The 22,236-nt window shown below is 42.9% G+C and overlaps 1 protein-coding gene across 3 annotated transcripts in view; it reads left to right on the top strand.

The window, feature by feature from the left end:
* Positions 1-22,236, top strand: part of ACBD6 (acyl-CoA binding domain containing 6) — a 97,133-nt gene that overhangs the window by 2,488 nt on the left and 72,409 nt on the right. For all 3 annotated transcript variants that reach the window (XM_077928271.1, XM_077928270.1, XM_028732417.2), the window contains exons 2-3: positions 7,073-7,137; positions 8,484-8,580. In XM_077928271.1, the coding sequence (XP_077784397.1) occupies positions 7,073-7,137; positions 8,484-8,580 (162 nt within the window). The remainder of the gene's footprint in view (positions 1-7,072; positions 7,138-8,483; positions 8,581-22,236) is intronic.

Here is a 22,236-nt window from a genome sequence, read left to right as displayed (position 1 = left end):
ATGTTGTCACAACCACTGTTCTAAGCACAACCCACACAAGTGGGAAGAAAAAGAAGAAACGTAACAGATCATTCACGTAGTTGCTTGGACAAGGTGTCTGTAGAGAGTGCACAGACTTCCATTCAGGAAGAAAATACTCTTCCTAAACAGGCCAGAACATCCAACGAGAGCAGCCTTCAGTGCCTCACTCCATAGTGCAGAGGGCCGGAAAACACAAGTGGTAATTCATGCCCCATGAATATAGCCCCATCCATTTCTTGCATGCATGCCAAAGTAACTTAAAAATGTCAGTAACAAAAAAAAAAAGTTGCTCCTGGGATTCAAACCCACAAGACACTTCTACTTACACACAGCCATAGCACCAGACAGGAATCATCCACACCTATGGGAAATCTGTCTCTCTCCTCTGTCCCCCATCAGAGAGCAGAGGAGCTGCGAGAGGAGCCGTAACTTGGTGGAACATTTTACTTGCATAAGTTTCCAAGTTCAAATCCAAGATATAACCCTTTAACTTGCACATGAGACGATCAGAATGAGTGTTGCAGGGAGCCATGTTGTTGTTGTTGTTGTTTAGTCATTTAGTCGTGTCCGACTCTTCGTGACCACATGGACCAGAGCACGCCAGGCACTCCTGTCTTCCACTGCCTCCCGCAGTTTGGTCAAACTCATGTTGGTAGCTTTGAGAACACTGTCCAACCATCTCATCCTCTGTCATCCCCTTCTCCTTGTGCCCTCCATCTTTCCCAACATCAGGGTCTTTTCCAGGGAGTCTTCTCTTCTCATGAGGTGGCCAAAGTACTGGACCCTCAGCTTCAGGATCTGTCTTTCCAGTGAGCACTCAGGGCTGATTTCCTTCAGAATGGGTAGGTTTGATCTTCTTGTAGTCCATGGGACTCTCAAGAGGCTCCCCCAGCACCAGAATTCAAAAGCATCAATTCTTCGGCGATCAGCCTCCTTTATGGTCCAGCTCTCACATAGTTTGGCCCATATGTGGGCTAACCTAGCCTTCCCCAACCTGGTACCCTCCAGATGTTTTGGATCACAACTCCATCACCCCAACCATTGACCACACTGCTGGGAGTTGTAGTCCAAAACATCTGAAGGTACTGAGCTGGGGAAGGCTGGGCTAATCCAACCCTTTTGCCCCACCCCTCTTCCTGATAACCTATACGACTAATCCATTCTCCACTGCTATTTTGTCTGATAGGCTGGGCCCTGTCCAGTAGTATCCCAGGAGGCCTCATTGCCTATCCTCCTCCTTATCGTACTCCCCATTTTTGCCTTATATGCCTTTACCAAGGCACCCATCCCACTTGGGTACCCTGAGAGGCCTGCTTCCTTACAGTACAGGGTACCTGAGTGAGCAGAGGAAGGGGCAGTGCCCTTGAGCCCATGAAGTTTTCTGCTTGCATCCTCGCAATACTATGGCTAGCTGATTGTATGGGGCAGAATATGTTTGGGGAAGGGATTGCTATATATCGGTTCCCAGCAACAAATCATGTACAGTGGTACCTCAGGTTAAGTACTTAATTCGTTCCGGAGGTCCGTACTTAACCTGAAACTGTTCTTAACCTGAAGCACTACTTTAGCTAATGGGGCCTCCTGCTGCTGCCGCACTGCCAGAGCATGATTTCTGTTCTCACCCTGAAGCAAAGTTCTTAACCGGAGGTACTGTTTCTGGGTTAGCGGAGTCTGTAACCTGAAGCGTATGTAACCTGAAGTGTATGTAACCCGAGGTACCACTGTAATGCTGTCAGCACCTTTCATTGATTAGTGTCTGGCATGGAGGAGATCCTAAAAAGCCACAAGTGCAGTGTTAGGTTACCCTAGCATGGCCATTGGAACTTGGACAGTGACTGATAACAAGGTAGCATGTAGGTTTCCATGTGGGACCAGCTCCAGGTCAGGAACACCTCCTCTTGCATAACTGTGATGGAGCTTGCAAGAGTACAGAAACCTGCATGGAGCAAGTAGGTTGTTAACCCAGAGGGACAGCCAGGAGCATCCTAGGCATTTCTGCTGGTCATGAGGAGAGTCTCCCTCTTAGCCTGCAATGAATAAGCTGTGGGATAAAACCTGTACCTGTGGAAGAGAGGCCTCTGGAGAACAAAGTGACAGACAGAGTAGCAAGTGATAGGCAGGAACTGGAGTGCACTGTTCTTGAACTACTGAGTGCATAGTAAGTGTTTGTGAGGAGGTAAGACCATCTATCTGAGTATTCAGCCAGGGCTTTGCCTCAGCTGTGCTTCCCCTTCTCCATGGTGAGAGTATCAGGGGAAGAAACTTCTGGCAGTTCCCTCACTGTGAGCAGTGAGGCTACAGGGAACCAGGCAAAGGGCCTTCTCAGGAGTTGTGTTTGCCCCGTGGAACGCCCTGCTGTCAGATGTCAAGAAATAAACAACTATCTGAATTTTAGAAAACATCTGAAGGCATTCCTGTGTAGGGAAGTTTTTAATGTTTGATACTTTGCTGTGGTTTTATAATTTGTTGGAAGCTGCCCAGAGTGGCTGGAGCAACCCAGTCAGATGGGTGGCATATAAATAAATCATCACCATCATTATGATTATTACACTGCACTGACTGTGAGAATACACTGGTGTCCACAGCATTTGTGTGATTACAATCTATGCAGCAAAAAAGTGCTCTCTTTGAAGAAAGTATTGCATTTTATCTGGTACAAAAGTTAGCAGTTTTGCCTGAAAATGCAGTATTTCTACAAAACAGTGTGGCTCTGAATGAAGAAATCTGTTCATATGCAGCAATGGACTGTGCTTTCCAGGCACAATAAACCCAAAGCCTGTTGGTAAATGGTGTGATACCCTATTTTAGATTTTTTGCCTCTTTGCACAGTGTGGAGATGCGGGGAAGGGGGAAAAAACATTGAAAATAAATGTCCGAAGCCAGCCCAACTGTGATGGGAAGCAGTGAAGCCTGGAAATGAATGAAGTGCTCTCGAGCACATGTCAGCTTTGTTAGACTGTCTCTTACTATTTTATACATTGTTCCTTGTGGCTATAGGCAGAATTTTAAGTCCTTAGGTGTGATTCTTGGGTCATTCCACGCCAAATCACCTGGTGCCATGTGCTTTCACGACTCAGATTTTCTTCAAAAAAAAATTATGTGTAGATACCTATGAGATAAGCTCAAAAGATTAAGATTTTTTTTGGTCCAAAATTGGGCGCAGGAGAATTTTTTGAAAATTTCGATTTTCGTGCAATTTAGGCTAATGGAATTTCTGCGTCAGCGTAGAAAAAACCTCCTGTTTCACTTATTTTTCAACCGATTTGGCTTATTTTGGTATCAGAATAAAGCTAATTGTGGTCTCTTTCAAAATAAGGTATAAAAATGGCCTTAAGAGCCACAGAAAAGGGTCACTGACCATTCAAAGTGAATTTTTGTCATTTTATTCCTGGTTTGATAACCCATATCACGCAAACCACAACTAACATATTTCATACTTTTCTTGTAGAATGGGCTAACCATGTACTTGTTATATTTTAAAAATAAGGAGGGTGTTTTTTGAAGTTATAAAATAAATTGATTTTGAGGTAATTTTCAAATAATTTTTATTCATTTATTTTTGTACAGGTTTAAGGTCTCTTTAAGCCTGAAATAACTCACATATTCATGAGAATAGTTAAAATTGTACCATCTTATGTTACAATGTCATCTGATATATTTTAAAAATTAATTTTTATTGATTATTTGATAAAATCAAAATACGTCTCAGAGCCCTTGTTCATTTTATTGTGTAAAACACTCCTGCAATGATATGACCCCCTTGTGTAAGTATGAAAAAAATTAAATTCCTCATTTCCTGCCTCTGAGGTTGCAGGTCTAAGCACACTTGTTAGGAAGTAAGCCCCATCGAACACAATGAGGCTTATTGCTGAGCAAATCTTAGGATAGCACTGCACATCTGAGGTCCATGGGACTTTTCTAGCCTTGGTAAGTGGCATGAATAACTTGCTAATGCGGTAGTCACTCCCTTCCCATTAAATTGTGTTGTCCTGCCTCAGATTTGTAGGATACGCTTAACATTTGTTTTTTGTCAGAATGATTGTGTCTATATCGTATGGAAGGTTGACAATGCTGGTTTGACGGGAGAAAAGCAAATAACTCAGTATTTAGCAAAGAATCAAACCTGGGCGAAAAGTAAAAAAATTATATTGTGCTCTTCAATATTTCCATTTTCAGGGCAGCTTATAAACTAGACACACAGTAAGAAGAATAAAAGAGTTAAATTAAAGCAGACAGCATTTCAGTAAATTGGAACAAATGCCTGTAGTGACTAAAAACCAGAGTCAACTGATTAAACAGACTTGAATAGAGTTTTTTACCTGATACCAGAAAGACATGAGTAGGTGTCAGGTGAGCCTTCCTGGGAACAGCATTCCATAAGACAAGTACCACAAATGAAAAAGCTGTTGATCACCACCCATCAAGCCTCCAGAATTGGGGCAATATTGAGGATGATCTCAGCAGCTGAGCAGGTTCACGCAGGTTGGGCTGCAGATACTGTTTCAAGATATCAAGGGCTTTAAAACTTGCAATTTGAGTTTTGTTTGGAAATGGGCTGGTGAGAGGTTCTGAAAGACTAATTCTGGTCAGTAGTCTGCAAGCGGTGTTTGACTGCCTCATTGACTTTATGGGATACAACAATCATTGTCTAGTGAGGTATGGGCATATATGCTCCAAAAATGTAAAGCACATCAGCCTCAGTGCAGGCACCTGAATTATATGCCATTAAGGTAAAGGTACCCCTGCCCGTACAGGCCAGTCTTGACAGACTCTAGGCTTGTGCGCTCATCTCACTCTAGAGGCCAGGAGCCAGCGCTGTCCGCAGACACTTCCAGGTCATGTGGCCAGCGTGACAAAGCTGCTCTGGTGAGCCAGCACCAGCGCAGCACACAGAAACGCCGTATACCTTCCCGCTAGTAAGCAGTCCCTATTTATCTACTTGCACCCGGGGGTGCTTTCGAACTGCTAGGTTGGCAGGCGCTGGGGCCGAGCGACGGGAGCGCACCCCGCCGCAGGGATTCGAACCGCCGACCTTTCGATCGGCAAGTCCTAGGCGCTGAGGCTTTTACCCACAGCGCCACCCTGCCTATTACAGTGTGATGGCAACTGCCCACTGGCTGCATTTCGGAAGAACTTTTCTCGTATTTGGCACGGCAGTGCAAACTGCTGTTGCGCTGTTAAAGAAACCTATCATTCAAGTACGTACATGGTGGTACTATAATAATAACAACAAATGGGCTTCTAGAGTTTGTATCCTGGGCTTATAGAAACTGTTTTGACTTGAGGTAATCTGCACAACCACATTCAACGTGTGTATATGAGTGCATTCAATGAAATGAGCAAAATACCCCCAAGCAACCCCAAAAGTTGGGGACCCCAGCCCCAAACAAAGCACCTTCATTTTAGAAATACAAAAAAACAGGCAAAATGCACCTGCACCCCACCAAGGCAAAACACCCCCTGTCCTTCCCCATGCCTCCTAACTTAGGCAGCAGCAGGGTCTGCTTTGCTTTGCTTTTGTTTTCAAAGAGAAGGTAGCGCTCCAGCTGCACCCTCTTCTTTCCTCTGAAGACTACCTCTGGGCTCAGTGAGACTCTGCATTCTGGGGAAAGGGTGAATGACCGAATGCCTGCACTTCACTTTCAAGGCAGCTAAAGGTTAAAATAAACCATGAAAAATGTTTTTAAAATTAAAAAAATTGGGGAGGGACAGGGGGCTACAGCAGGTGCAATGAGGGTGTTTGTGGGCACCGCTTGGGGACTCCAGGAATCAGTGTTTGCGTAATCTACTAATACAAGAAGAAGCCTTGATAGCTTTAGATTTCTATCGTTACTGATTTAAGGCAAGACTTTACTCTTCAACATTCTTTCTCCCAATTTAATCATATAATCTGCATAAAAGACTGATAAAATACTGCTTTAGCAGAATAAAAGGTGCTGACTCAGGTCAGTCCACTGTCCCTAGTGCAGCATTTGTGTTTTTCCTCACGTCTGTTTCTTTTCTCTACAAACTGATTTAGGAGAGAACAGCCCCTATAAAAAGATGACAGTAACAGCTGAGCACTTTGTTAAGACACTGCTTACTTAAGCAGTTCAAGATAAATAGCATAAACACCTACTTAACTTTTCCACTTACTGGAGGTCATTTCAGAGTCTGACTGTGTGAACAGACCTGACAAGAGTTGCTCACCTGATTTCTAAAATGTTTTTTTCCTAAGAGTTAAGATAATGAAGATGCGGCTTGTTGGGGTTTTGCAATCCCCAGCTTACCTGTAAGAGTTCTAGATGGATGTGATGCTGGTAGACATGGTTGCTTGAATGAACACTTTGTTGGCTGTTACCTAGCAAGAAATTCCTTTCCTGGAACGATAGGCGCTTGTTCTAATGGGTAATTTTTTTATTGTTGATACATCTACTCTATAGGAAGGGCTCTGTGTACTTTATTAAAAATACATTTTATTTTACTAACAGGTGATAGTGCAAATTGGCACGGCCACTCAAGTTTCAAAGGTTGAGAGATGGTCTAGAAGAGGCCACAGTTCTCAGGATGTCTGTGGCCTCTTCTCACACCATACTTCCCTCAACCCAAGACACTGGTAATTTGCAGAGTTTGCATTATCATACTGGTGTAAAACCTAGCCTTTATTTTTATTTTTTGTATTAAAGTCTTCTAGTGATGGGGAGGGGCCAGAAACTTTGCCCCTAAACCACTAACCACTGAAAATGTTAGTGAGCTGCTTTTGAGATAACATGCATTGTTCACCTAGTTTCAAGAGCTAGAAATTTTATTAAAAAGAAAGAACAGAGCAGAATTGTGGCTAGTACCACATTTGCCGCCGCTGCACGATTTCTGTTCGCATCCTGAAGCAAAGTTCTTAACCCGAGGTAATATTTCTGGGTTAGCGGAGTCTGTAACCTGAAGCGTATGTAACCTGAAGCGTATGTAACCCAAGTTACCACTGTATTTTGTTAGCAAGTCCATAAAGACAAACAAATATACACCATCATTTCTTTAGCACTTATCCCAGCACTGTTCCCCATTCTATCTTTAGGTCAAATGTGGTAGCTGCAACACTCCCAAACCTGGGTTTTTCGACTTTGAAGGAAAGCAGAAATGGTAAGTGGAAATACCTCATAATTTCTATGTACTTTCCCCCAGTCCATTAGATAATTTAATTTAGAGGGTGCTACCATTTTTGTGTTAATTACTGAATGACTCTTGGGGATAATGTCTTTTTACTTTTTGCTCCCCTCCTCATTTCCAGTTTAAAAAATGTGTACAGTAACAAACTCAAGGATTGTGCAGCTCACATTCTCAAAAGTCTCAGGATTTCCCTGAGTTACACCCTTCAGGTCACTACCCCATGGAGCCTTTTAAAAATCTGCACTACCTGGAGCCTTGAAAAACAGCTTTTGGGGGATTTTAAAGAGCCCTGTCTGAACTGTGATTAGTGCCCAGGACTTAAATGAAATAGATTAAATTTAGAGGGGCACTAACAGAGCATGTGCAGAAGCCTGTTTTGCATTCTTTCTGATCTGGAGAAGTACTTCTTGGGGAAATTGTGCTCTTTTTATCATACATCTGAACACTTACAGACAGGATAAATTAATATTCCAAAGTGATAATTAGAAATGTTGGTAGCACCACTGGCTATAAACAAAACTGCATTTATAGCTGCTATGTGTATTAATTTTTAAAACTCATTTAAAACATTTAAATAGAGTAAAAGCCAATAAAATGTTATTTTTCTTGAACATTGTTCAGATACTATTTTTGCACTATAAATAATTGTTGTGCAAAGACAAATATATATAGTTATAATAATTACAGTCATTCAGAACAATTTTGCTTTATATATAAATGGTTGTTTGTAATTAGCATGTCTTTGTTGGATGTAGTAGCAGAATATTAATATCTAATTTTAAGATGTTAAAAAAACTAAGATCCATAGTGAGCTTATATTCTCTCTATGGATGGAAAAATGTTTCCTGAGTACTTCACTGTGGAGCTAAACAATTTTGTTATAAATTTGCTTTAAATTTATATTTATGTGACCAATATTTGACCAATCAGTGGATGAAACTGTTTTTACATGTCAGTGTCAAATGACTAGCATCTGAATCGGGTACCGGCTGCATAGGTGACTACTTCACTACCATTGTGAGAGAGAAGAAAAGCTCACTATGGATCTTTTTTTAAAAGTCTCTCAAATAATGATTTCAGCAGCTCTCCTCTGTGGAACCACCAAACCTCTTTCTATGCTTCCCTGTGTTCAAAGAGTGACTTAGAAGGTTGCCCCAATCTAATTAGAGCAGTGATGGATACTATAATGGATTAATTATGGATGTGAAATTAAGTATATAAGCCTGACCAGGGTATTGAATTGAAGGTGGGAAATCCAGAGATAAACACATTAACCTCTACTGAGTAGTGGATCTTCTTTCCTTATGTTTATTTCCCAGGGAAGCTTGGAAAGCATTGGGTGATACAAGTCCAGAGCAGGCTATTCGAGAGTATGTCGCTACTGTGAAGAAACTGGACCCCACTTGGAATCCACAGGTAGGCATATATAATCATCTTTCAAAAATTCATTGTGTAGCTGCATAGGCCATATAAGGCAATGTCCTGCCCTCAGGTCTGTGAATTTTGTACATTTTAATCAGGATGCTAGCAAATATGGGCTTTGCAGCTGGGACAACTGAACACTTTCAAAGTAAATGGGTTCCTTGTGGGCAATTTCTGTCTCTCATGTCTAATCCACAGTGAAGTTTTTTTGCACCACTGGCCTGCGTTACTTGCCAAGCCTAGTAGCCACGTACTGTGGCTTATCAGTAACATAATGTACTGTATTTTTCGGAAGGGGCTCTGTAAGGGCTCCTTTCCGTCCCACATCCTGCTTCGCTGGGAAGCCAGCAGACCAAGAGGCGCTGCACAGCTCTTGCTGCGCTGGCTTCAGCGATAGCTGCGCAGCCTGCATTTGCTCCATAAGACGCACACACATTTCCTCTTACTTTTTAGGAGGAACAATAGTGTGTCTTATGGAGCGAAAAATATGGTACTTCTTGTTTTTGCTGCCTGACTGGGACTGAACAAAAAAAGTTCCCTGCAGCTTGGAGGTTGCTGTTCGCTACTGGCTGCTTCTTGGTGGATCACAGCGTGTGTAGCCTTGGAAGCTAAGTAGCTAGGAAGTATAATGCTAACTAACTTGGTGGAGTTACTGGTTACCTCAGACTTGTTTAGCAATAAGTGCAAGTAGTTTTCTTTCTCCAGTCTCCCAGTTGTCGAGGTCAATCCTATACAGTCAAACCTTGGTTGTCGAACACAATCTGTTCCAGAAGCCTATTCGGATTCCAGAATGTTCAGCAACCAAGGCTCTGCTCAAGTGGAAGCCACTTCAGACATTTAGCTTCCAAAAAATTATTGAAAACCAGAGCATTTACTTCCGGGTTTTTGGTGTTGGGGAGCTGAAACATTCCAAAACGGAGGCGGTTGGGAGCCGAGATTTGACCGTCCACAAGAAGCTGGCGCAAAGCAAGATCAGCAGAAGTTAAGCCAATGTCAAGTCCACCAGATCCAAACTCAGTTCAGGCATGGGGCTAGCACTGGCTGAATTGGCTTAAGGCTGACGAAGTGTGTGGGAGCCTTTAAAGTAGTGTTTGAGTTCTAACTAACCAACTGAGCTGTCAAACCCCCCCCCCCTTTTTTTTTGCTGGCTTCACTTATGCTGGGTTGCCAGGTCATGTGACTGAGCTGAATGGACTTAGGATCTGTCCAAATTCCCCCACGCTGGTCCTCCCCCACCCCTTTTTCAGGGGCAGCTTAAGTTCTGCAAGCCCTGGCTCCGTTGGCTGGTTGAGGTGGAATAGGGGACTTGAGCCAGCGTAGGCCTAGCTGAACTTGGAACCGCCTGACTCTTGCTACAAAATTGCTTCTTAAATATACTTTTGTGGACCTTGCTACAAAATTGCTTCCTAAATATACTTTTGTGAATCTGCCAGCAACTGGTTTTACGTGCTGTGTGTGATCCTGTGTTACTATACAGTTGTACCTTGGAATTCAAACGGAATCTGTTCCGGAAGTCCGTTCGACTTCCAAAACATTCGGAAACCAAAGTGCGGCTTCTGATTGGCTGCAGGAAGTTTCTGCAGCCAATCAGAAGCCCCGTCGGACGTTTGGCTTCCAAAAATAGTTTGCAAACCGGAACAGTCACTTCCGGGTTTGCGGCATTTGGAAGTACTTTGCTTCAAATAATTTGTGCACTTCAAGCATTAAAACTGAATACTGTATTCAGAAACCCACAGAGAGCTTTTTCTGAGCATTTCCTTTTAATACTCGAAACTTCCCTGATGATGCCTGATCCGCCTCAAAGTCTTCCTCTGAGGTAGTGGGCATCACAGGGCCTGCCCAAGGTGAGCTGTGCCTCAGTTCCCTTTGTTCAGTCAGTCAGTCAATCAATTTATTACAACAATGGAACATAAGTAAAATAAAAGGTGTCACCGATAGTGGCAAAATTTCTATCAGTAACTGAGAAAAGGAGAAAAACTCACCATTTGAAACAGGAAGGACCATCTTCAGGGGCTAACTCAGGCTTACTGTAGCTCTGTATAATTTTTTGTTTTTGTTACTTTTGAATCTGTTTTGCTCTGAGATTCTGCTGTGCTCTCTGTGTTTGTTTTACCTTTGGACTATTGATTCTAATTAATTGATTTAATTCTTCTTGTAGTTTGAGCTGTGGTGCTTGTATTTTAGCATAAAGCACTTTGTATAGCACTGGATTTGAAGCAGGAAGAGCTTGACTCAGCAGTAATATTAAATAATTGTAAACTTAATTTGCAGCCCTCAGAAGTTAAGAAGTATTAAATAGCCTAAGGCTTGAGCAAGTCCCTGCTGTTAGCGTAGCCAGTTATTTTCTTCTAACAATTACTGTAACTACAAATTATTTTATTTGAAAACTGTATGTTATATCCTGAAGGTATATCGTACTACTGTGCTATCAAAATTACTGGAGTTACTGGAAAGTTGGTAAACCAGATCTACTCTGTTCAGTGATTTCTTATTCGGAAATCATTGCACTTTAAAATTGCATTGTAGTTAGCTAACATTTAGGCCACAAGAGGGAGCTCTGATTCTAATAGTGAATAAAAGTTCATTTGTCATAGTGTTGTGAATCTTTCACAGCAATTGTTTACTTCAGATTTTAATTTAGAATTTTGTGGGGACATAGTGTAAGTGGGTTACCTGTTACCTCTTCCTTTTACATGTAGAACTTCTACTGATTCAGGAGTTATGGATGTATTTGGCCAAACCATTTGGTGAAATGGAAAATGCTTATTGCTTTCTCTTGTTCATCTTTCTGTTAAGAGCCTAAGTGCCTTGCTTGATCTAGTCCAGCATCTCATTTCCAAAGCAGCTCACCAGACTCTGGGAACTCATAAGCAGTGCATGAAAGTGGTCGTCTTCTTTTCCCTTCTTGTCTCTGTTGATGGTTTGGTTTTATATTATTTATTGCATTTGTATATCACCCATACCACTGATTTCTTTGGGTGGTTTTACCTTCATAGTTTCTTGTGATTACACCTATTTACCGAGTTTGAACCTTTTAGAGAGATAATATGTATTTAGATAATTTCTGCTCTGCACTTGATCTGTCAATAGTTTTCTGATTTATTGAGAAATTAGAAAAAAGTGTGTGTAATATTAGGGAAGCAGGATGTGACCTAGCGTTTTCAGCTGGTGGTGTCGAGGAGGAACATGGAGAATAGCCAGTGTGCTGTTGGAAACTTGACAGGCTTGAAAGTAAATAAAGCAGTGGTAAAAGCTCACCTGCTTAGGGCACAACACAGACTTAGCCTATAAATCCTGTGTTGAGCTGTTTTTTGCCCATTTTCCTTTCTGTATAACAGCCTCTAGAGGGCAGTGTATCATCAAGTAGCCAACCAGCCACTGCAGACAACTATAATAAAATGTCTGCTACAGTTGAAATGTTTGAAGTTTCACGGACAAATAATTTCATAATTCACTAGAACTTCAGCCGTGATACTGAATAAATAATACTGAAGAAAAGCAGTTTCTTTCTGTGCTGATAACACTTGTAGATAGTGCTGCATTTATAGCAATGTTGCACCAAGAAATGTTTAGGTAGCAAATAGAATGGATTGTGTTGATTTAGTTAGTGGCTCACAGTGCCTCCCAACCAAATCCACAGATCGAAGGTATCTTAATCATTTTAGGTTGCCATTTCTCTGCCGCTTTAGAAAGCCTTAAATGCAAGAACAGTCTCACCAGCTCTGTTGCCATCATGTAAAGAATTGACATTGTTCCTGCATAGGGAAAGCATTTTTACTTGGCCCTATCCTTAACAAAATAAATTTTAAAAATGCATAATCTATATCTATAACCACACTGTGATTTAAACAAAATGGAAACTGTGTGTTGTGTTCTGGATCTTGGGTTCCCCAAAATACAAACTTTTGGGTTCTATTCAATGCTAGTGCTACTCACAGTAGGCCTATTGAGCATGGCTAACTTGGGTCCATTACTTTCAGTAGGCCTACTGTCAGTAAAACTTAGTTGGATATACAGTAATAACCCTGTGGGTGGGACTTACCTAACCAGCCCTGTCAGTAGAAGCCCTGTGCAATGACTTCTACTGCACAACCGGGCTTTCCACCCTCTCTTCCCCCTCTGCACTCCCCAAAATTGGCTCTGGGGCGTTGGGAGAACCTTCAGAACAATGTGTGGGTACAAGAGAAGGAGGTATCATTCCTCTTGGCAAGCAGGCCTAATGATTGGAAGAGCGAGGCGTTCAATTCCACTCTGTCTTTAAAATCATTGTAGAGTTACAGGTTTTTGTTGCAAGCCCATCTCTGACTTTTCTTTGTAAACTGAGAGCATTCAAGATAAAAACAATTTCTCAGTGATGAAAATTATCGTAAGATAGAGAACACTTTGTTGCTGGAAGAGATGAGGTAAATACAGTGTTTTAACAAAGCTGTAGCTTGCGAGCAAACCAGACTCCACATGTCTCTCTAGTTTGGTCACGCAAACAGATGCCATGTTGTTAATCTGTCCAGCGAGCCATCATCTGCAGTGAGGAGGAGAAATAGAGGTTTGGTCAGGATTACCAGAGGTTGGGAGGAGAACAAAGGAAAATATGTTGGGTCATGGCCTAATTTAATCTATGGCTTCTTTTATATCCTGCCTTGTATCTTTATTTTGCTAACACAAGAATGACTCCATTAATGATACATCATTTGCAAAGAAAGCCAGCTCTTCCACATGCTACTATTGTCAGTACTCCCATTGCGTGCATGTTTTGCATATAAAAAGTTGCTCGTGTTATTTAAAGCAAGACAATATTTGTGTAAAATAGTATCTACATTATGTAGAGGGTCTTGTTAATTTTGGTGTCTGGCTCAGATATGTTTTTAAAAATTTAATTTGATAAGCTTCATGTATGTTTCGATTTTCTGTTGTTTTCTGATATAAGTGGTCATAAGGTGAGGCTTCTACTTAAAACTTGCTGTGTTTAACATTGTTTCAAAACCCACCCATAATGTTTCTGCACTGTACGACCCTAACAAACGCTTCCTAGTTGTTTTTATTCCTTTTAAAGCTTTCCAATATGAAATATGTATAAATATGCATAACAATAAAATGCCAGAAACTTAAAAACTTCCTAGTGGAATGTCTCCCCAAATCACCTGTTTGTTATCTTGCAAAATATATGGAAGGTTTGCTTCTGTACAAGCAACGACAGTTTTGCACATGTTCAGCATGTGTGCAGCTGTGCACGTGTGCATTGCCACAACTTAGAAGTGGCTAGAAAAGGGAGTGGGGATGGAGCAGGCTTATGTGTGCTCTGCCAACACATGTGGGGGTCAGGAACGCAACTCATGCACAAAACTGTCGTTGCCTTCATTTATTGTATTAATTGCTGTTAAGTGAGCATGAGAAAGACCCTTCAGAAACAGCATATATTCTCATATAGTAACTGGCAAAATGTCCTAAATATGATTCTCTAAATAATACTGTAGTTAAAAATACAGTTCAGCCTTTGCTTGGATTGTGAGATACGTCTGACAATCGTTCAAATTTCAGGACACACCCAGTAGGTGCATTTTCCCACTGTTTCGTGAGCTGATCCATTTCATTGGACTATATGACGAGCATGTGTCATTATGTGCTACGCAACTGACAGCACTTGCCTGTGTTCTGAATAGGCCGGATGGCACAGCAGCCGTGGTACTTAGGGAAATTCTGTTAGAGTCTCTGTTGCTCATAATACTGGAGAGGAAGGTGTTCCAGAGGCTTGTGACTATATCTCACAACCAGCTTCTCCTTCTGGTCCTCTGTGGAGTCATTGCCTGCTGTTGAATCTCCTCCTCCTGAGTAGCGCTGGAGCTGTCTGGCAGCCAAACGGGTGCTCCTCCAGGGACTGTGGGCTTCTGGTTGCATTATGCTGCTGCCTTTGCTTATGAGGCATGCGTGATGGGGTGGGCAGGAGTGGGAGGAATTATTGTGTGCCAGGTGAGGCATCCCCGAGATAGGGCTCTTCAGCCTACCTTTGAATTACTGTGGATTCCTCTATATCAGTGTTTCTCAACCTTGGTCTCCAGGTATTGTTGGACTACAACCCCCATCATCCCTAGCTAGCAGGACCATTAGTCAGGGATGATGGGAGTTGTAGTCCAACAAGAAATGGAGACCCAAGTTTGAGAAACACTGCTCAGTGTCTTCAGTTGGCTTGGCGTTCCCTTCAGGGCCCCCCCAAGACTCTTCCTCTGACAAGATATCTCCATGATCTGGGTTGGATATGATCCTTTCATGCGAATGATCTCTCGTTGAATTAAGGTTGAATGGAATTTTAAATTTAGAATGTTACCGGAATGGTTTCTGTTTTGGCCCTGTATCAATAAGCATGTTGTAGCAACTATTCTTTTTACCTGGTGTTCTCTGCTGGAGTCATCAGTTGCCTTACAGATCTCATTCTGTCAAGCAAAATTGTCAGATGCACTGTGCGTCACAACATTAGCAGGGCTATTTCTTTCTTTCCCACCACTCGAATAGGTTAACTAATTTGACAAATGACTGACATTTCCCCCTCTACTGCAGTCACAATTTGCACTGAAGTACCCATAAACACCAGTAGCACTGCTCAACTGTTTCCTAGTTTCTTCTGAGAGCCATCTCAAACCATAGGTTCCATATAGCAAGAAAAGAATGAAATGCCTTTTTGCAATTAATGTAAGTAAAACTGCACATGGAGGTTGATCTCTTCAATATTTATTTTTTTAAAAAAAATTGGCCTGGGTTTATAGGCTATTTGTTAGTTCTTTGATTTTATGTCTCTTTAAATTTATGGACTCTTAACTTTTATTTATGACAGGGCAGTCATCTTCATTCTAGCAGTTGATTGAAATAAATTACTGCCAGACCAGCTACTGGAGTTTAAACTGACATGATGTAATAATAAAACTTAAAATAATAATAATAATTAATAATTAATAAACAGATTTGCACAGGATAGGACCTTTCCTGGAAGTTCTTTCTTTCTGCTAGCTACCAGCTTGCATGGTTTTCATCTTAAATTTCTCTTACATTTAGAGAGCAGTCCTGGGCAGAACAGCTAAGCAGCTGTTGGATGCCTCGGTCCTCCCTCTGTGGGTGGTGCAGTGGTGGAAAGATCTGGCACTGTTGCCTTTCCATGGTTGGTGAGCCTGAAAACAAGGCACTGGAGGGAGGGGGTGATCCTGGATGTACCAGGTATCACCCTCCCCCTTTCCCCTGAGGTTGTCTGGGGTGGTCTAGTAGAATGATGTGCAGCTGGCCTAGTGTTTGCTGATTTTTGAGGATAGTTCAAGCAGAATAGGGTTTTTTGCAATATACAATAAGCAGCATGCTTTTTTTTTTAAAGTCTTCTATATAAGAACCTGAAGTACTATAGCTTGCACCCAGACTTTAGATTCTAAGGATTTTAGTTTATTGCCCCCAAATGCTGGCTGTGTTGAATATGGTGTTTGCAGCATAGTGAATAGCTTCTCTCTAAGACTGCTGATTTGTTGTTTGCTGTTGTTTAGTCATTTAGTTGTGTCCGACTCTTCGTGACTCCCTGGACAGAGCACACCAGGCACTTCTGTCTTCCACTGCCTCCCGCAGTTTGGTCAAACTCAGGCTGGTAGCTTCAAGAACACTATCCAGCCATCTCGTCCTCTGTCGTCCCCTGCTCCTTGTGCCCTCCATCTTTCCCAACATCAGAGTCTTTTCCAGGGAGTCTTCTCTTCTCATGAGGTGTCCAAAATATTGGAGCCTCAGCTTCACGATCTGTCCTTCCAGTGAGCACTCAGGGCTGATTTCCTTAAGAATGCATGTGTTTGATCTTCTTGCAGTCCATGGGACTCTCAAGAGTCTCCTCCAGCACTATAATTCAAAAGCATCAATTCTTCGGCGATCAGCCTTCTGATCTGCTGATACCTGGGTTCAAATTTCCACTCAGCGGTAGAGCTCACTGGGGAACTTTGGGTCTGCAGGGTTGCTGTGAGGATAAAGTATGTGTGCATGTGCACAAACCGTAGAGAAAGGGAAGCATAACAATGAAATAACATAATTGCAGAAATGTAAGTTCCAAAAATACCTTGTTGGGCCCTTAAGTAAAAGGGGAAAATATATTTTACTGGGGCTTAGGACACAAGGAATGAAAACAAGCTTTCAAAAACTCTTTCAGGAAGTCATTCGTATTTTAATAATATTTGAGAGGCAGGTGTGAGAGTACACACACATCCGATTTGCTTTATCAAATTTTAAAATGGAAACTATTGTGAGAATTTTAACTGTAATAAATTGGAGCTGTAGCTCATTGAATGGCTGAAATAGTTGAAAGGACAGTTTGCTGAAAATGTACGGTTCTTCATTGGTCTTTTGAAATCATTCCAAGTATTAATTCTTGCCCAGTCACTTGGTGTGGCTTTTCACTGGAGCCAAGGAGTGCTGCTGAGAACAGAATATTAAAATGGGATGTTTTTGATAGAGGCTAATAGAGGTCTGTGACCAAGGTACAATATCCTTTTGTAAGAGGTGGATTCACAGAAGGAGTCTAAAATGGAAGCCTCTCTTTGAGCATGCTTATATTTATCATCTTTACATGTAAACTGGTGTCTTATTCTATAAAAAGTGTCAAGTACTCTAAGATGTACCCACATTTTAATAAAGGAGGATGCTTTTATGGGGAAATCGACACTGTTTTAGGCATTCAGGATGTGGTAGTGTGAAGTGCAGCAGTGTTACCTACAGATAAAGCCCTTTGGAATGACACTCATTTCATGCCTCATTAACTATCCTGTCAAAGAAACACTCTGTATTGTTGTGTCCATGTTCTCCTAATAAAGACAGGTGTGTATCCCCTTATTTTAGAGACTGCAATCTTGGGCCACCTGATTTCCAAGGTGGTGGATTCTCTCTCTCCCTCTCTCCCCCCCCCCCTCTCCATTGGCTTTAACTAGCAAAGTAGAGGTAGAAGCAATTACAGCACACACAATTAACCAACTTCAGATCTCCACCCTGGCATGTAATTGTGACTGTCAAACACAATTAGTGTCTGATCAAATTTGGTTCCTAAAGGAGAGCCGGGTCATGACACCGGGATAGAAAGGAAGGGGAAAGGGTACCTGAAACTTTAGGAGGGTTTTCATCTTCCTCTTCCTGTTCAGTCAAATTATGCAAAGAATCTTAGTTCTACTGTTTAATATCAACAAGAAACTAGCTCTTCCCTATTTAACTGACAGACATGGTTTTCTTAGTTTCTATTATTTGCAGTAAAATAATGACCACTAATGAATGAATGCTAACAGTCTTCTGATATTGCCATAGTAGAAATTTTTTTATTGCTGTTACTACATTTCTTCACCATTTATCAGTTCATCAATCAACTGGACTGGGTGGACAGGTTTAAATCACCCAGCACTGTGATGGGAATGATAACCACCGATCCTTGCTCAATCAACAGATGAGTGATCCCCACTGTGGTGAATAAAGAAGCCACCCATCAAAAGAGCTGCAGTTGGGACATTCAGTTCATGTTTTATTTTTATTTTCTGCCAGTGCTGCACATGTCATTGCCAGCAAAGTCTTGGAGACCGGAAAAATGCTTGGGGGTCAGCGGTTCACCACCCCTAACATTGTTCTGTTCTGTTTCATTTTACCCTAATGTCCACATCTAATGGGTATTATTTGTATGAATACAAGATGTTTTCATTCAGTCTGCTTGAAACAAACTATTTTGCTACATCCTGGAATCACGTTTTAGTAGGATTACTATAGAAGAGCAGTTAATCAAGAAGGAAGGTAAAGTCTGGTTCTCAGAAGACCTTGCATGTCTTCTTACTTGTGTTCATTGTTGAGAGCTGTGACATTCTTAAATCTTCTAATCAAGGAAGAGAACAAAATTTTATCATTTTAACTGGTTTCACTTGAGTTCAGAAGACAGGCTGGTTCCTATATAATTCACGTAATATATCTCAGAAGTACTTTGCTGAAAGAGGCATATGTATGCATTTATTTTGCCTCTGAGTGGTTCTGAGGAACCTCAGGATTCCTGAAGACTCATTTTGAAAAAAACTGTATTTAATTCATCAGTGGATACAGACTTCATGTTAAGAGTACAGAGAACCTTTAAGGAAATGCTTGAGTTACTGAGGTTTTCTTCCTTTATATAATGCTTTGCATTATAGCCATCCTCTTCAAATATTTGATTGTTCAATCATGATTTGATTTTAATTCTGTTAGAGCCTATAATTGTGTTTGAGTTGCTGTCTTTTAAAAAGAGAAGATTGAGCTAAAATGGTTGTGGAGGCTTTGGACAGTGTATTTAATGTGTCTGTCATTATATGTTAACCTCTGATCTGGGATACGTGGCACCTCTTTTATGCTTGACAACAATTTGGAAGTATATTTCTTGACATTGTGTATAAAGGAATAAGAAGAGGGGGGGAAAGAGAGGCAGAAGTGAATTAATGATGTTAGAAAATACCACTCCCTGCATTTTCATTCCATTTGGAATACAGCTTTCAAACATGTAGCCCTCTGGAGCACCATTGCCAATGACAGCTAGTCAGGATCTGATTGTATCCTGAATAAAGCTGCTCCTTTTATTGAAAAATACACTGTATTAAGCCAGTAATGGGAACACTTTGCTGTACTTGTTTTGAGTGAATCTATATGTTCTGCCCAGTTCCAGATCAATTTTATTAGCTTAATCTCTTCCAGGAATACAGGAATGGAAGAGAATTTCGCAGGACTGTGGAGTCTAGATGAGTCATGCCATTCATAGTAAAGTCACAGGTGTGCTCTTATTGAAGAGGGCATTGAGTTAGAGGTTGTCCGGACTATAGCATGCCATGTGCAGAGCAGAGCAGGGGTACATTAGCAGACCAAATAAATGTTAATAAAACAAAACATGAAAGTGCAAGGGAAAAGCGCAAACACATTGTGAGGTGTAGTAGGAAGAGATTGACCCATTTTGGAGAGGGGGCATAGATAGTTTGATGGAAGAGTTCAGGCTTTGCATGTACAGGCAACCCCCCAGTTTGCATGGGGGTTGTGTTCCAGGTCATTGTGTGCAACAGGGGAGCATGCATAATCCCATTATGCCCCGCCCCTGTTCTTCCCCCTTTTTCAAACACTTCCGGTGTGCATGTGTGCGATCACACATCAATTGGATGTGTCTAAATTGGTCGTTTCCTCTACCAGGCTTAATCTTTGGCATCTCTAGTTAGAGATCTTAGCTCTCAGAGCTGGGAAAGATCTTTGCCTGAGATCTTTGAGAGCAGAGAGGCTGCAAATTGGAGCTGACAGTTCTGTTCTCGATGGAGATTCAGTCTGACATCGTATAAGCACAATGATGGTCAAATCAAAAAGAGGGAGTCCAGTGTAGACAAGTCCTCTAAGTAGCCATTACACCTGGGAACTGATGCCGTGTGTACACAGTTTCTTCTGGGATATATTGTGTGCTATACATTTGAGAAGGAATATACTATACCAGTGTTTCCCAACCTTTTTTGGGCAAAGGCACACTTGTTTCATGAAAAAAATCTCGAGGCACACCACCATTACAGCCCTGTGACGTCAGCGCGCAGCGTCACGCCGGGAGGGACATGAATTGCTAGCAAATTACATAATCACCTCCTTGAGGGCTGGCTCATCTTCTCCGAAGGCAGAACCCCATTAATTAACAGCACAGACTCACACCATAGCCAAGACGAGGGGGGAAAACCTCAGTCATGCACAGTCATGCACATGTGGGGGCTAAATGAGGACGAAGACCGGGCAGAGAGCAGGGTTCAAATCACCCCACCTGGCCAGGACAATCCCTGGGTGCTCCCTTGGGCCACTCACCTGACCCACCTCGCAGGGCTGTTGTTGCGAGGATAACACGGGGAGAACCACGCGCGCCCCCGGGAGCTCCTTGGAGGAGAAAGCGGGCGATGAATGCAATGCACGAAATATATGAGAGGCGACCAGGTTTTGCAGGTGAGGGGCCCCCGCCAGCCTCCGCTTCCAACACCCGGCGCAACGACGCCAAAGTTTCCCCCCGGGCTCGGCTCGGGGAGCAGCGCTGCTCCCCCCCGGCTCCCCTTCGCCCTCCCGGCTCTCTCTGCCACCCACTGGGGACCCCCCTCACCTGCCAAGTCCGGAGCGCCGGTGGAAGTTGCATGCATGCATGCAGGGCGCCGCGTTGCCATTGCATTGCACTGCACTCCATGCAACGCCTGCACGCATGCATTCCCTTGCACGCCCGCCAAGGGGTCTCCCCGCGGTCCGATGCGTCCCCTCCTGCGCGGATGCAGCATTGCAAAAATAAAAAACCCCGGACGCAGCCCTACCTGGGGGGCAGCCTCCGCCTCTGCCGCTCCGCCTCCGCGGGGATCCCCGGGCTCCATCCTGCCGCCTGATCTCCGGGGGGCGCAGGCAGGCTGCGCGGGGTCTGCGCGGAAGAGCCCCTGCCCGTCCGGCCGCCGCCGCTGCGCTCATTCCATGGCCGGGAGAAGAGCGCTTCAAACAAAACGCCCGGCCCGCCAGGCCACGCTGGGAAATGTAGTTCGCGCACCCCGCGCGGGCGCGGAGCCCAAGGGCGAGGGGACTACGGATCCCGGCAGCCCCCGCGCCGGGGACGGAGGGGGAGAGGCCGGGTGCAGGGATGGAGGGACGGGTGGGCGAGCGAGTGAGTGAGTGGCAGCCGCCAAGCCTTGGCCGAGAGCCAGGAAGGGCCTCCCCGGAGGAGGAGGAGGAGGAGGGAGGCGCAGAGCGGGAGGGAGGGAGGGAACCCCAGGGGTCATCTAGTGACGGCGCCCCAATCGAAAATTTGACTTAAAAATGTTGCACACCAGGCAACATCTCGCGGCACACTAGTGTGCCGCGGAACAGTGGTTGGGAAACACTGTACTATACAGTGGGCTATAGTACAATGCTGAAGCATATGGCTTGCATGCAGAAGGTCCCAGGTTCAGTCCTTGAAAAGTTCAATTATAAGGATCAGTCAGAAACACTGTTGGAGAGCGGCTTCCATTCAGGCCTGGCCTGGCCTGGTATAATAGGCAGTCCCCTGTACAGCTGTGTAATAATTTATATCTCTGAGGGCTTGTTTGCATGATGAATTATTCTTCAGTAACAAACTTGTAACTTGTTCATTCTTCAGTTTCTTTATACAATTGGGGTTTATTCAAGCTGATCAAGAGGGGGAAAGTGCATCTAGAACTTCTTACTCCATTTTACGTCTGAAGAAGTAATCATACAACATTGCAGGTTTGCAGAGATGGGCACGTAGGTCAGCATTAGAACTGACTGCAGGAATATAGTGACTTGATTTTCTGGAAGTAGCTGATTTGGGAATGTGGCTAAAATACTCGTTTCTTTTGCTTTCAGCAAGCACCATTAATTTGTTTTTATTATTATGATTATTTATTTAAAAGAATGTACACACTGCCCCCTAGGCGATCCTAGGAAGTGGCCTGTGCTGATTCAGGGCTCTCCTCTGGGCGCCGCCATTTCAATTCTTAAGAGAAATTTGAGGTAAAAAATTGGGGGTGTATTTTCAAGAAATATTTTTTTAAATTAAGGAAAAGGAATTAAGATTCAAAAAATAAAAGATGGCTGTAGCGGCAGTGGGCTTCTCAAAAAAAGGGGGGGAGGTTTTGAATATTGTTAAAATATATTTTCCAGCAA

Source organism: Podarcis muralis, chromosome 5 (assembly GCF_964188315.1).
Source record: "Podarcis muralis chromosome 5, rPodMur119.hap1.1, whole genome shotgun sequence".
In the NCBI taxonomy this organism is placed as follows: Eukaryota; Metazoa; Chordata; class Lepidosauria; order Squamata; family Lacertidae; genus Podarcis; species Podarcis muralis.
This window is presented reverse-complemented; position numbering and strand designations above follow the sequence as displayed.